The 14,618-nt window shown below is 50.6% G+C and overlaps 1 protein-coding gene across 1 annotated transcript; it reads left to right on the top strand.

Annotated features, from left to right (window-relative positions):
* Positions 1 to 454: 454 nt before the first annotated feature.
* kdm6ba (lysine (K)-specific demethylase 6B, a) lies at positions 455 to 14,040 on the top strand. The gene is made up of 21 exons (XM_072459419.1): positions 455 to 550; positions 634 to 757; positions 906 to 998; positions 1,084 to 1,348; positions 1,434 to 1,511; positions 1,624 to 1,779; positions 1,856 to 1,993; positions 2,127 to 2,549; positions 2,779 to 5,885; positions 6,496 to 6,622; positions 7,848 to 7,953; positions 8,731 to 8,936; positions 9,937 to 10,043; positions 10,389 to 10,454; positions 10,520 to 10,668; positions 10,771 to 10,885; positions 10,978 to 11,165; positions 11,828 to 11,969; positions 12,072 to 12,198; positions 12,924 to 13,470; positions 13,895 to 14,040. Exons 2-21 carry the CDS (start codon positions 639 to 641, stop codon positions 14,038 to 14,040), a joined length of 6,405 nt encoding a protein of 2,134 aa, XP_072315520.1. The 5' UTR covers positions 455 to 550; positions 634 to 638.
* Positions 14,041 to 14,618: the final 578 nt, after the last annotated feature.

The following is a 14,618-nucleotide window of genomic DNA, read 5'->3' as shown; positions in this document are numbered from 1 at the left end:
CATCACGCCTGTCGTAATGAGATTAACCCACAGGCAGCACACACACACAATGATCCAGTCCACAGTCTTACCATGTAGAGGAGCTGGCCCTGCTCCAGCCCTCATGCCCTCTTCTGGCTCCAGACCAAGCCCTGAGCATCTGCTGTGGTGCAGAGAGCCTCTGGGACAACACCCCCTACAGTACACGCACAGTACTGCCCTTACTTTAACAAAGACTTCATCCTGTCGTGGGGTTGGAATACTCTTTCCCCTCAGTAAAAAACTCCCTGGTTGGATTCCTGGAGCATGCCAGGCCATTCTGTGTGGTGTTGTTCTGTTTCCTCTTCTTTGTGTCCTGTGACTGGTCTTCTCTTATTCAAATATGTTTAGTCTGCTTTCCAAAATGCTGCGTCTTCTTCTTTTCACCCCCATGTTGAAGCTGCCTGTGAGTGACCTAGGGTTGTTTCTTTTCCAGTTTGGTGCTGTTCGCTCACTGTTGACTGTTGTTTCCTTGGTGCTGGAGTGAGCACTCTCTGCTACAGTGGAGGGCTCTAAACACACAGCTAGTCTGGTGAGAACCTCTCTGTATATCAGTGAAACTATTACAATAGAAGAGTGAATGTAAGGCCACATGAGTGTCTGCTTTGCCTGCAGGCTGGATGCATCACGCGGTGGAGCCGTTTGGCGGGCGTGGCACACGGGACTCCTTCCCCCTGGACGGACTGAACCGGGGTCCATGGGGTCCTGTGGGGGGCCGCGCCTGGCAGCCGTCTGCCAGGTAGCACACGCGCACACACACACACACACACACACACACACACACACACACACACACACACACACACACACACACACACACACACACACACACACAGCACTAACATGATCCATGAGTCTTTGTTCTCATTAGTCTCTGTTGTGTTCAGGTGTGCTCCTGGAATGAACCAGCACCAGCTTCTTCCTCATCTACCTCCTGGTCCAATTGGACTCAACCATCACAGTAAATTCTTCAACAATGGGTGAGTCACTGTGCATAATATTAATTCATTGTCGTGAGGTAGTAATCTGGGCACGATTGAATAAGATTGTGATGTGTCTGTGCAGACCCATTCGTGGTGATAAGCTGGAGATGCCTCATCAGATGTTGGCAGAGCTTCAGCGGGAGCAGAGGCCTCCTCACTTCACTCCTCCTCACAGAGCCTGGGAGCACATGAGCCCACTGTACAATGCTCCTCTGCAGCCTCACGGACCTGTGCTGCCCCTGCCCAGTGAGCACTCTGTGAGGCTCCACAACGTGGGCATGGGGTACCAGGCAGGAGGGCCTCTGAACTCCCAGCTGCCCCCCAACAGGCTCAACCAGCCCCTCAAGGTACATCTGATATTACAGGTTATTTACAGTATAAAAATGACTGCTTGTAGAGGTATATATTTATTTCTGGTCCAATGTGCTGCAGTTTTCAGGTTCTCAGGAGCAGCACGTTCCCCGGGGCCCACCGTTGCCTGGAGATGACATGTGGGCGCAGGTGCACCAGGTACGAGCGCTCTGATTGGCTGGAGCAGTTGGGTCATGTTTTTTGGACTAAAAGTAAACTTGTGTGTGAGTGGCTCCAGTATTTTCATGAGACATTGTTCTGTCCACAGCAGCGGGGCTTCCCTGGGAAGATGGTTGGGGGCCATCTGAAGAGGCCAGGCCCCCCCCTGTTAGAGCACTCTGTCATCCAGCACACTCCACTGCACCCCAACCCACGTCTCTCCGACGACTGCCCTAGTCCCAGCAAGAGGAAAAAGGGCGTGGAGCAGGTAAAAAATGGAGCCTTCTTTGGCCACCCTCACATGTTTGTGGTGCTGACATCGTCTTCTCCTCTTTAAGCAGCAGCAGTTCTCAGGGCCAGCTTCACAGCCCTCAACCCATTCTCTCCCTCCCAAACCAGCATTCTGGAGTCCGCTTCACAAAGACGGCTCCTCGTGGCAGAACCACACCCCAGAATGCAAAAAGTCAGCCCCAGATATTCAGGTTGGTACACTGCGAAAAACTTGAGGAACTGCATACTCTTCAGAGCCCTGAGGTCACAGCAGCTCTCATATCTGTGCTTTCAGAGACGGGACAGCATTGTGTTAACAATTATTATCTTTTGTTTATTTTTCAGGAAAGCAACAGACAGACACTGGGACACTTCACCTCCAAGTCCTCACCCGCCCCTCCCACACACAGTAGCTCCTCTCCAGGGAGCTTCAGACAAGGCTATGGCCCTCAGCTGTACAAAGACAAAATAGAGCGCCCGCTGTATTCCAGCTCCAAGCCCCTCAACCCCTCCCTGGAACCCCCTAGAGGGCCAGGCGGCTGCACAGCTCCCTCTGCCATAGCACCCAGTCCTAGCAGAGGGGCCCGAGAGCAGTACACGGGCAGCCAGGCGTCACCAGCAAACCCCCCTGTGACCTGCAGGGGTAGCAGTGTGCCTTACAGCCACTTCCCTGTGCCCCCTCCTCTGAGCCCAACCATGCTTCCTCAGCAGAGCCACAGCAGGGCCTCGGAGCCCTGGAGGGGCCACAGAGCCACCGTCCAGTCCCTGGTGAGTGCTCATTCATAAGAATTATAATAGACTTTAATGTCGAGACTCTGACCATGTAGTAGAGCCAACATATTTGTTACAACCAATCACTTTGCTCACTTAACCAGTCACACAAGGACATGGTCAATAGAATCCTCCATTTGTAGTGGTCATTTGGCTGGGCCAGAACTCGCCAACACTGTGTGTTCCTGCTGCGTTAAGTTGTAACTTGTGTCTGTTGTGTTTACAGGAGTGCAGCTCTTACAAGCCCTCAGTTCAGCTACCTCAGCGCACTCCCAACACTGTTCACCAGCGCCAGCCCCCCTGCCGCCCCCCTGTCATCACAGCCAACCCTCCTCCAAAGCCCCTCTCTGCCAGCATCTCCACTGTCAGCACAGCGCCCCGCAGTGGCAGCCCTGTGTACAACAGCAGCAGATGGACAGAACGGGCCCCTGCCGACTCTCCGACGCCGAACGTTCCGTACGAGCGCGCTCACAATCAAGCAGCAAACGGATCCTCTCTCAAAGCAGAGCGGCCCTACTACACTCCGCCTGAGCCCTCGTCCCTCTTCTCTGCACCCATCAGGCACGGGAACAGCATCATCACAAGTATGTCCTCAGATCCCTCTCGCAGTCCAACTCTGCCCAGACCAAGCCCTCCAAGTGCTGCTCCCACCTACCCACAGTCCATCAAAGAGGCTCTGGACAAGCTGGACGCAGAACTGGAAGGACATATGCAAGCGGAGGAACAAAGGAAAAGAGAGAGGGAGGAGGAAGAGAAGAGGAAGGAGCGAGAGAGGGAAGAGGAGGTCAAGAGACAGCAAGAGAAGGCGAGGAAACAAAAGGAACATCAGGAGAGGCTGTGGAGGCAAGAGGAAGAGGAGAGGCTGAGGAGGCAGCAGGAGGAGAGGAGAGTGCAGCGACAGAGAGAGGAGGAGAGGAGAATGCAGCGAGAGGAGCAGGAGAGGAGAATGCAGCGACAGAGAGAGGAGCAGGAGAGGAGAATGCAGCGAGAGGAGCAGGAGAGGAGAATGCAGCGAGAGGAGCAGGAGAGGAGAATGCAGCGACAGCGAGAGGAGCAGGAGGAGAGGAGAATGCAGCGACAGCGAGAGGAGCAGGAGGAGAGAAGAATGCAGCGAGAGGAGCAGGAGAGGAGAATGCAGCGAGAGGAGCAGGAGAGGAGAATGCAGCGAGAGGAGCAGGAGAGGAGAATGCAGCGACAGCGAGAGGAGCAGGAGGAGAGAAGAATGCAGCGAGAGGAGCAGGAGAGGAGAATGCAGCGAGAGGAGCAGGAGGAGAGAAGAATGCAGCGACAGCGAGAGGAGCAGGAGGAGAGAAGAATCCAGCGACTGCAAGAGGAGCAGGAGGAGAGAAGAATGCAGCGACAGCGAGAGGAGCAGGAGGAGAGGAGAGTACGACAACAGCGAGAGGAGGAGAGGAGAGTACGACAGCGAGAGGAGCTGGAGGAGAGGAGAGTGCAACAAGAGCGAGAGGAGCAGGAGCGCAGCAAAGCCAAGGAACAGCATGCTATGGACAGCCTAGAGGAACTATTGAGAGTGAACCCCCCACAGGCCGCTGCGGCGCCCCCGCCGCCACCCCTGTCCATTGTCCCACCCGCTCCATGGCTGGGCAGCTCAGAGCGGCTGTGCCCACCTCCCCTCACCCCTCAGACGGAGTACGCCCGGGAGAAGCAGAGGCAGAGAGCCATGTGGAGCAGCAGCAGCAGCACACTCTATCCTCCTCCCACACTAGGTACCTCACACTCACACAAGCCCCCGGCCATGCAGCCTGCTCCGGGCCAAGCCAAAGACTCAGCCGCTGCCATGGCACTGCGAGAGCCCCCCAAACTGTACCAGGCTCCCCCACCACCGCCCCTCTCAGGCCCCGTACACAAGGGCAGAGCCAATGACTGTAAGAGCGCCACCCAGTTTGAGGAGGAGCCTTCAGAGATGTCCACTCTGCTACCAGACGGCCTGGCCAACATCATGGCCATGCTGGATGAGTCGATTCAGAGGGAGGAGGAGATGTTCCAGAGTGGAAAGAGCCTGGAAGAGTTTTCAGCGGCTGTGCAGCCTGTGAAAGGTTACCTTTGTGCTCCAGACCTTGTCCCAGTGCCAAAGCACCTGGCCAACCAGGAGGACACGAGCTCCAATCCACACTCTAGCCCCCCAGTGCTGAGCCGCCAGGGCTCGCTGGCCTCTCCCTGCAGCCGCACGTCTTCTCTGAACGAGGAGGAGGACGACTACAAACCTCAGCACAAAGTCAACTACAGACCTTCGAACACTGGTGCTGGGAACACAGACTACCGCCACAGCGACTTGGCCAAGCTCTACGGCCTTCCTGAAGTGAAGAGTGAGCCAGATGAAGAGGAAGAAGAGGAGGACTCCCCGTCCTGCTCCCCTCCACGCCAGAGACCACACCTCCACCAGACTGGGGTAAACAACATGTTCAAGTCTCTGGCCACAGTCCTGGAGAGCCAGAAGTACACATATCGAGGAGGTCCGTTCGGCAGGCCACCTCCCTCAGCGCTTCTCGGGCTCAAATACTCGTCCTCGTTGTCCCTAGGCCCAGACATTTGTCGTCAGCACCAAGGAACCTCCCCAGCTTCAGACTCATCCAACCCTCCTTCAAGCCCCACCGCCCCGCCCAAGTCCTGCTCCCCACCGCTGAAGAGCCAACCTGCACAGGACTGGCCCAAAGCACAAGAGCCCATCAAACCCATCCGCCTAATCAAAGAGGAGAGCAGATTCACCGCCGTGTCAGACTCTTCTCTCTCTGAGCTGGGCAAGAGCTGCGAAGTCCTACTCAGCCACCAAAGGCACGACATTTACGATAAAACAGAACGACAAAAGAGCAAGCACAAAGATCGGGATAAGAAGAAGGAAAAGGAGAAGAGGAAGAAGCACGGCCACAGCAAACACGAGGACAGGAGTGAGAGCAGGAGGCACAGAGGAGATCGAGATGTTTCCTCAGCCTCCTCTTCTCACTCCAGCCACAGGAAACACAGTAAGAGCCACAAGGACAGAAAGGAGCGACGAATTCTGGGTGACCACAATTCTCAGAGTAAAGATGAGAAGATGCTGGAGATGTTTGGCGCAGAGAAGAAAGAGTCCACTAGCAGCAGCTCCAGCAGCGAGGAGCACCATGCCTGCTCTGAGGTGGCCCCTGCAGGCTCTAATGATCTGCTGAAGCTGAAGGCACTGTCTGACGGTCCACCTAAAGAGCTGAAAATCCGTCTTATCAAGGTTGAGAGTGGAGACCGGGAGACGTTCATCGCCTCAGAGGTGGAGGAGAAGAGGATTCCGCTGAAGGACATCAACATCAAGAACACAGCCAGCGAGATCATTCGCTCCTGCAAGTACGGATTGCTTAAAAATCATGTTTAATGACTTTGAATGATGATTTACTTATTTTCCAATGTGTGTGTGTAAAATGGGGAGCTTTTGTGTCCTTCAAATGCTGTTTTGTTGCCAAGGAGCATATTCTGTGTGAGTTTCCCCCATGAATCTAAAACCTGGGAGAAAAGTAGAAGGCTCATTTCGGGCTCACATTGCACATGGTTCAGCTCCGGTGCTCAGTGCGGTGGTGCCGGCGAGTCTTTCAATAGGATTGACATTTTTTGCAGAACGCTGGAGCCACCCAACCCTTCCCCCTGTAATACTGCTCCGTGATCAGGTGAGCGTGTGGTCTAGTGGACGCAAGCACAAGCACCACAAACCCCAGTCCTAATGTGAGCTGTGCACCACAAGAACACTGCTCCAGCACAGCAGGTGGAGCTGCGCCGGGTGCAGTGTGAGCCTGGGTATATTTCCAAGTTTACCTAACCATAGCTTTGGCAGGTATTTACATGAATGTATCTTATCCAGTATAGAAATATTGCAGTCCAAAGTGAAACATTAATTTCTGTCATTTTAACAAACATGCTTTTTTGCAGTGTGTGTAACTAGCACCTTCTGTGTGTTTTGCAGAGGGGCCAAAATCAAAGGGAAGTTCAAGGAATCGTACTTGCTCCCGGCCTTCTCCGTCAAACCTAACATGGCCACAGACGGACCCATCCCCCCCGAGAAGCTCAACCCGCCCACTCCCAGCATCTATGTACGTCATTTTAGCCCGGACTGTTCAGAAAATTATCCAACAGAACAATCTATATAAGGCAAAAAAAAAAGTGTGTTTCCGGTAACATTGGGGGGAAAATTCAGGTAGGTCGGATTTTTTTTCTTTTTTTGATATATTTTAAGGGAGTGTCTACAGAGCCGCAAAACTGCCATGTTATTTTCTGCCACGGCTCCTGGTACTGCTGGGCTATTTGACCACGCCGGGTTAGACCGCGCCAGGTTAGGGTTAGGGTCAGGATTAAGGTTAGGGTTCAGCTCTCGTAACTGCTGGGCTATTAGACCGCACCGCGGCTCTGCAGCCACGGCCATATTTGAAGTCCTCGCACAGGTTTTGCAGTTTTCTTTTCTCAGAAGTGAGCGCTTCAGATTGAAGTGGCCTTATTGGTGCAGATATTTAATTAAATAGTTCTCTACATCTATACTAGTCCAACCAGTGAAAAAGCCATTAGCAGACAACAGAGCAGCCGTGCCTCCGCGCCCCTGCGCGCCGTTGCCCTGCACACGTATTTGATGAGCTGCTCGTTCCAAAATGTTTTCTAAAGCACTCTTGCTTGTGAGTACCAGTTGTACTTTGGAGTCTCGGTGACCAAATGGATCACTTGCTAATAGGCATTTCCAGCAGTAGTTGGAACTTTGAAAGTGGTGATCGAACCCATGACAGGCGCCAGTGTCGGCGTCGCACTATTTTTCTTATTGTCACTATGTGATGTGAGCACTTTTCGACCGTCACGCAAAATATCTTCACGCTGCTGCCGGGGTGTGCCTGTCGCCGCGGCCATGTCATCCAGTGGGTCGGCACTAGATCATACACTCCTAACTGATTCTGACTTAGGAGTGTATGATCTAGTGCCGACCCGGCCGGTCTGCACGCTGACCAAATATGAGCATCTGCAAACATGGATGTGCCCATAGACAAAACCAAACCTATCAAAAGTGCAACAATTTTCATATCTTACGATCCCCACAGATGATTTTTTTTTTCCCGCAGCTTTTGGATTCTCTCTCACAATTTGACATTCTCGAAACGTACGGCCAGTAAAATATTTTCTTTATTTTGAAATCCAGCTCGGTCGGGTTACCGGAAACACACAATTTTTTCATCTTGGCCTCAGTGACAAGATTGTTTATCCAGCCGCTCATTACACATTTGACCTGACAAATTGATATCTTCAGGTTAAGAAGGTTTTTCTGATTTTCTGTTCCAGTTGGAGAGTAAACGGGATGCGTTCTCCCCCGTGCTGCTGCAGTTCTGCACAGATCCCAAGAACCCAGTGACCGTCATCAGAGGCCTGGCCGGGTCTCTGCGCCTCAGTAAGTTATTTTTCTTTACTCACTTTCAAAGAATGAAGTTTAGCAACTTTAAGCTGGTTAAGATTGTATGACCAGGAATAAACATGTGTAAATGGTGTAATCTGGTTGAGGAGTGATTATTACGGTGAATATCAGGTACAGCCGCTTTACAGTCCAAGCTGTTTTGGTTCTTATGATTTATATTGTGACCTGAATAATTCCAATAATCAAATTAACCTAATAATCTTGACATCTACTCACTCTATAAACTCATGGTTGCTGGGAAAGCATCAGGGAAGTGAGCGAGCAATGTGGACTTCTGTAAAGAGTGTTCTGTTTTTAACGTTTCAACTAAACGTTAATTAAAGAACACATATTATTCAGGAAACATGTTATAACCATGGGTCTATCAATATAATTGATTAGGGTATTGCTAGCTTAAACCTGTTGTGAGTTGTCACTAGGGTTAGCAGTTTGACCATTCTGAGACATTAACTTTTTCCCAGTTCAAGAATTCTTCATTTATTTTTTTAACAACTTTTTAATGTTAAGTTTCAGGGACACGGGTCAATGCGCTCAATTGACTCTCAAAGTGGCTCAAAGTGACCATGTTTCAAAACTGGGGCTTGGTTCTAACATTGTTTCCTCATCAAAATGATGCTGAATTTGTATTTAGCTCCATTTACACTTATTCCATTAACTCTACATTCCCAGGAAACATACTCTAAAGTTGCTTTGAACCTTGTGCATCACAGCAGTCTCAAAATGGACCCTCTAACCTCTGTATGTGCTCTCCAGACCTGGGCTTGTTCTCCACAAAGTCCCTGGTGGACGCCAACTCAGACCAGTCTGTGGAGGTGAGGACGCAGGTGCAGCAGCCCGCCGACGAGAACTGGGACCCGAGTGGAACCAAGCAGACCTGGCCTTGTGAGAGCAGCCGCTCCCACACCACCATCGCCAAGTACGCCCAGTACCAGGCCTCCAGCTTCCAGGAGAGTCTGCAGGTAAGGCCCACGGCCACAACAAGCCCATTTACTTTAGTAAGGCCCAAAATGAGTTCAGCTGCAACAGGTCCACACGACGAGAAGCAGCTGTGACTTCACCTAGAGATGACTGAGAGGGACTGAATATCATAAGATAATCTGGTCCAAATGTGTGTAGTATATCCTCAGCTTAAGGTGCAGTCCTCACTGCAGCAGCATCAGCAGCGTCTGAAACAGTAGCACGCTTTTGAGAGGAAGAGGAAAAGCATGTGAACAGCAATGAACAGACACTGGTGAACTAAAATATGAAATATTGTTTGATAGAATAAGTAGTCAGAAGCAGAGGATAGTGCTCAAGCTGCCATACTTCCCCCACAGTTACTCCTAGGGCAGCGTAGCTGAAACTGTAGCTTTATATTTCTGTTCCTAACTGGCCTGACCATAAGTCATTTCAAAGAGGAACGTTTTAAGCCTGGACATAAATGAAGAGACTGTGTCAGCATATTTAACATGGACAGGAGCTGATTCCATAACACAGGAGCTCTACCTCCTACTGTGCTTTTAGAGACTCTTGGGACCACCAGAAGGGTTTGAGAGCGAAGAGCTCTGTTTGGATGATATGGTTCTATAGCATCTTTGAGGTAGGATGGGGTCACATTTTAAATTTGATTCAAATTGTCAGGCAGCCGGTGAAGAGACTCGAGCACTGGCGGAATGTGCTCTCTTCTTTTAATCAATGGTCAGACTCCCAATGTTTCTCTAGGCTACACTGACCTTGTCATGAGCTTCACAAATGTAGGTCCTAGTACAATGACCTGTTTTTCCTTTGTCTAGCAGATAATTAAGTGACATCCAGGTTTCTATTTCATTCCTACTGATCACCAGAGGCGGTGCTTAAGCACTAAAGGATTCAATCATTTTCCCTACTATTATCGCCATTTCTATATTGCATTTAAAACATGTGTACCAATGTGTGAATGTATAAACACATCTAACACAGAGAGGTTGTGCTCTGTTCCAGGAGGAGAAGATCAGTTCTGAGGAGGAGGAGGAAGAGGAGAAGGAGAAGAAGCCCTGTGCTGAGGCTCTGAAGGAGAGCCCCAAGGACGGCACAAAGGAGAGCACCAGGTAGGACACAATCAGGCCCCAAATCCTGGGTCAATACTTCACTCTATTACAACACCTCAATGACTATTTTTAAAGTCTTGATTCACAATTTATTAAATAACTTCTTGTGCTTATTGCATAATGTGTAAAAAAAAAGAAGAAGAAAAAAACTACGTAAATGGAAATCCAAAGGTTGTTTTAATGACTTATGAAATGACACAATCCTTGTAATTTATGTCATTGAAACATTTGAACAACAAACATAATTTCACATAGACAAAATATTTATCATATATTCAATATTCCTGTAAATGAGCTTTTGCTCCTCAGTTCTTTCCTTTAATTTAGTTTTGTTTTGTTTGTCAGCAGTGAACAGAAACCGGGAAAGATTATCAAATTTGGGACCAACATTGACCTGTCCGACCCTAAAAGGTGAGTGTGTGTCCAGTGCCTCCTAGCTCTACTTTCACCTCAGTGACTGACCCAGTGTTGTTCAGGTGGAAGGCCCAGCTCCAGGAGCTGCAGAAGCTGCCGGCCTTCATGAGAGTCTCCTCCAGCGGGAACATGCTGAGCCACGTGGGCCACACCATCCTGGGCATGAACACCGTGCAGCTGTACATGAAGGTCCCGGGCAGCCGCACGCCAGGTCAGTGCAGTCCAGACCTGGCTCAGTCCTCACTACATCTGTCATCCTTGTACTTGGATCTTGTACCTGGCTGTGTAGGTAATAGCTCAGTGTGTCCCACAGGTCACCAGGAGAACAACAACTTCTGCTCGGTGAACATCAACATCGGGCCTGGGGACTGTGAGTGGTTCACTGTGCACGAGCACTACTGGCAGGCCATCAGCGACTTCTGTGAAAAGTCAGTTCATCCATTTGTCTGAATCCTCACTATTGTTGTACTGTGAGTGGAGCTGACCTGAGCTGACCTGAGCTGACCTTTGACTGTTGCAGGCACGGCGTGGACTACCTGACGGGCTCGTGGTGGCCCGTGCTGCAGGACCTGTACGCCGCTAACATCCCGGTGTACCGCTTCATCCAGCGCCCCGGGGACCTGGTGTGGATCAACGCAGGGACTGTGCACTGGGTCCAGGCTGTGGGCTGGTGCAACAACATCGCCTGGAACGTGGGCCCGCTCCACGGTACAACTCTGCTCTGCACTACACTACAGCTCTGCACTACACAACAGCTCTGCTCTGCACTACACTACAGCTCTGCACTACAGCTCTGCACTACACTACAGCTCTGCACTGCACTACACTACAGCTCTGCACTACACAACAGCTCTGCTCTGCACTACACAACAGCTCTGCACTACACAACAGCTCTGCTCTGCACTACACAACAGCTCTGCACTACACAACAGCTCTGCACTACAGCTCTGCACTACACAACAGCTCTGCTCTGCACTACACTACAGCTCTGCACTACAGCTCTGCACTACACAACAGCTCTGCTCTGCACTACACTACAGCTCTGCACTACACAACAGCTCTGCACTACACAACAGCTCTGCTCTGCACTACACAACAGCTCTGCACTACACAACAGCTCTGCACTACACAACAGCTCTGCACAACAGCTCTGCACTACACAACAGCTCTGCACTACAGCTCTGCACTACACAACAGCTCTGCTCTGCACTACACAACAGCTCTGCACTACACAACAGCTCTGCTCTGCACTACACAACAGCTCTGCACTACACAACAGCTCTGCTCTGCACTACACTACAGCTCTGCACTACAGCTCTGCACTACACAACAGCTCTGCGACCCCTGTGACCCCTGACTGTGACCTGCAGGATACCAGTACCAGCTGGCCCTGGAGCGCTTTGAGTGGAACGAAGTGAAGAAGGTCAAATCCATCGTCCCCATGATCCATGTGTCCTGGAACGTGGCCAGCAGCCTGAAGGTCACCGACCCAGACACCTACAAGATGATCAAGTAAGTGTGTGACCCCTGACCCCCTCCTCTTCTCACCTGTGTGACCCCTGACCCCATCCTCTCTGCTCACCTGTGTGACCCCTGACCCTGTCCTCTGTGCAGACACTGCCTGCTACAGTCCATGAAGCACATTCAGATCCTGAGGGACCAGCTGGTGACTGAGGGGAAGAAGATCTCGTACCAGAGCCGTGTGAAGGACGAGCCGGCGTATTACTGCAACGAGTGTGACGTGAGTGTGGCCTGCACCCGATACACACTGTGAGGGGCCAGACCCGTGTGGGGCGCAGCAGTCACTGTGTCCAGTGGTGTCACTGTCCAGTGGCGGCGCGGCTCGTGTCACAGGCTGAAGCTGCAGCGTGAGGTTCATTGGTGTTAAACAAAGATTTCTCTTTGTGGAATAATTGTGAAGAGAACTTTGCTTTAATTAAGATTGCGTCACCTTCAGTTTTCTCTTATTTGTTCATTATCAGTGAGTCTGCATGAGAAGCCACCAGAGGGCGCAGTGGAGTGCACTAACATAGTCAACACTATGGGACATGTATAACATGTATACACATATATACACATTAACACAGCACCTATGCATCCCTGTCCAGCACATGAGGCTGAACACACCCAGCACTTTGATTGGGCTTGTGCCACAGAACAAGAGCAGGATTCCTTTTGACCCGTGGACAGATTTAAGTCATTTTAGTACTTCTCTTTAGTTCTACATTTTAAAGTGACTCAATCTAGAATTGGTTGAAGAAAGGTCACCACAGGACATTTTAGTGTTGAAACACAACTTCATTCTAAAACTAGGTGTACTTTATAGATGTTTTTGGAGCTGCTGCGAGACGAGGCACTAAACCTGCTCCAGATCACCTGCTTCCTCTCCTCACGCAGCCAAACGTCACTTTTGTGAAGCCTGAGCAGCTTGAACGACGTTAACAGGACATTTCCCTGTGTGTCCAGGTGGAGGTGTTTGACCTGCTGTTTGTGACCAGTGAGAACACCAGCAGGAAGACGTACATGGTCCACTGTGAGGACTGTGCCCGGCGCATGAGCTCCGGCCTGGGCTCTGTGGTGGTGCTGGAGCAGTACCGCATGGAGGAGCTCATGGCCACCTACGACTCCTTCAGCCTGGTGAGCGGGGACGAGGAGGCGAGGGGACGGGGACGAGGGCGCGAAGACGGGGACGAGGAGGCGCGGAGACGAGGGGACGGGACGAGGGCGCGGAGACGGGGACGAGGAGGCGCGGGGACGAGGAGACGGAGACGAGGGGACTGGGACGAGGGCGCGGAGACGGGGACGAGGACGAGGAGGCGCGGAGACGAGGGGACGGGACGAGGGCGCGGAGACGGGGACGAGGAGGCGCGGGGACGAGGAGACGGAGACGAGGGGACTGGGACGAGGGCGCGGAGACGGGGACGAGGAGGCGCGGGGACGAGGGGGCGGGGACAAGGGCGCGGAGACGAGGACGAGGGAGCAGAGACGAGGATGAGAGCTGAGACGAGAATATGTTATATTATTGTTCTTATAATTGATGACGATGACGATATTTGCGTCAAATATCATCATCATCGTCTTAACTCGGCTGCATCATGTGGTCGACTGATATGAACTCGTCAAGTATGAAAAATAAATGTAGTTTGAGACTTTATTCTGTAACTCAAAAGAATAAATTGTCAGTAAAACATTTATTCTGTCTCGAACCTTAAGTCATATTTCACATTTTAATGCATTAAAAATACATTCATGTAAAATAGAAATACTTGTTAGTCTCTGTTACAGCTCCAACTGGAACAATGTGTTTCACAGTTTGACATTAACTGTAATAAGACTTATTTAAGACTAAATATAAGAATATAGTTACTAAAACCTCCTCATGTTATGATTGTGTCTTTCGCTCTGAAACTTAACAAAATGTCTCTGGTGTGTTCCAGGCCGCCCCCTGCAGGTGACCGCCTGCCACTGCACCTGCCACTGCACCTGCCACTGCACCTGCCACTGCACCTGCCACTGCACCTGCCACTGCACCTGCCAAAACCAAAACACCACGTCATGGTTTGAATACTACTTGTGGGACTGACAGTCGGACACTTGTGCTGATCATTACTGTTTACAGACATTACACCATCTCATCCAGCTTTCTCCAGAAATGGTGCTCAGATCTCAACCGGCCGCGGATCAAACCGGGACTGGACCCGACTCATTTGTACCCATTTTGTTTTTCCAATTCTGAGGTGCTGTTTTGTAATTTGTTGATTTTGATCATAGATTAGCCTAGAGATATACCACATTGGCCTTGTAACGTCTATTTATGAGAGAAAAAGGAGGAAAACTGCTAGAGTCATGAACCTTTTCTAACGCATTAAGACTTTGGAACAATTTGGATTTCAGAACATACGGGTTGGAGCGACTGCTTTTCTGTGTTGTAAAACTTTTTTATAAATGTTCTTATTTTGTCTTGAACGCTCTCCTGGTGTTGTTACCTGAGAGCTTATCCTCTTTTGTACATTTTTTATTTAAATATTTCTTCTATTTATTGGAAATATCAATGCTTTTTGTTTGGGTGAGTTCTCGGCTGGTGAAAGGGGCTGATTTTCTTCTTTTTGGTGCCGGCCTCTCCACTCCTGCCTTTTCTCTAAATATATATATGAATATCTC

Source organism: Eucyclogobius newberryi, unplaced genomic scaffold (assembly GCF_026437365.1).
Source record: "Eucyclogobius newberryi isolate DKJ021-1_F unplaced genomic scaffold, fEucNew1.0.hap1 SCAF_22, whole genome shotgun sequence".
NCBI lineage: Eukaryota > Metazoa > Chordata > Actinopteri > Gobiiformes > Gobiidae > Eucyclogobius > Eucyclogobius newberryi.
Note: the sequence above shows the minus strand (reverse complement) of the source record. Positions and strands in the feature narration are given on the sequence as shown.

Coding starts and splice junctions, on each gene's coding strand:
- kdm6ba (XM_072459419.1), top strand. CDS start 639: ATGCATCACGCGGTGGAGCCGTTTGGCGGGCGTGGCACACGGGACTCC. Junction 10,455..10,519: donor GACCTGTCCGACCCTAAAAG/GTGAGTGTGTGT, acceptor AGTGTTGTTCAG/GTGGAAGGCCCAGCTCCAGG. Junction 10,886..10,977: donor ATCAGCGACTTCTGTGAAAA/GTCAGTTCATCC, acceptor TGACTGTTGCAG/GCACGGCGTGGACTACCTGA.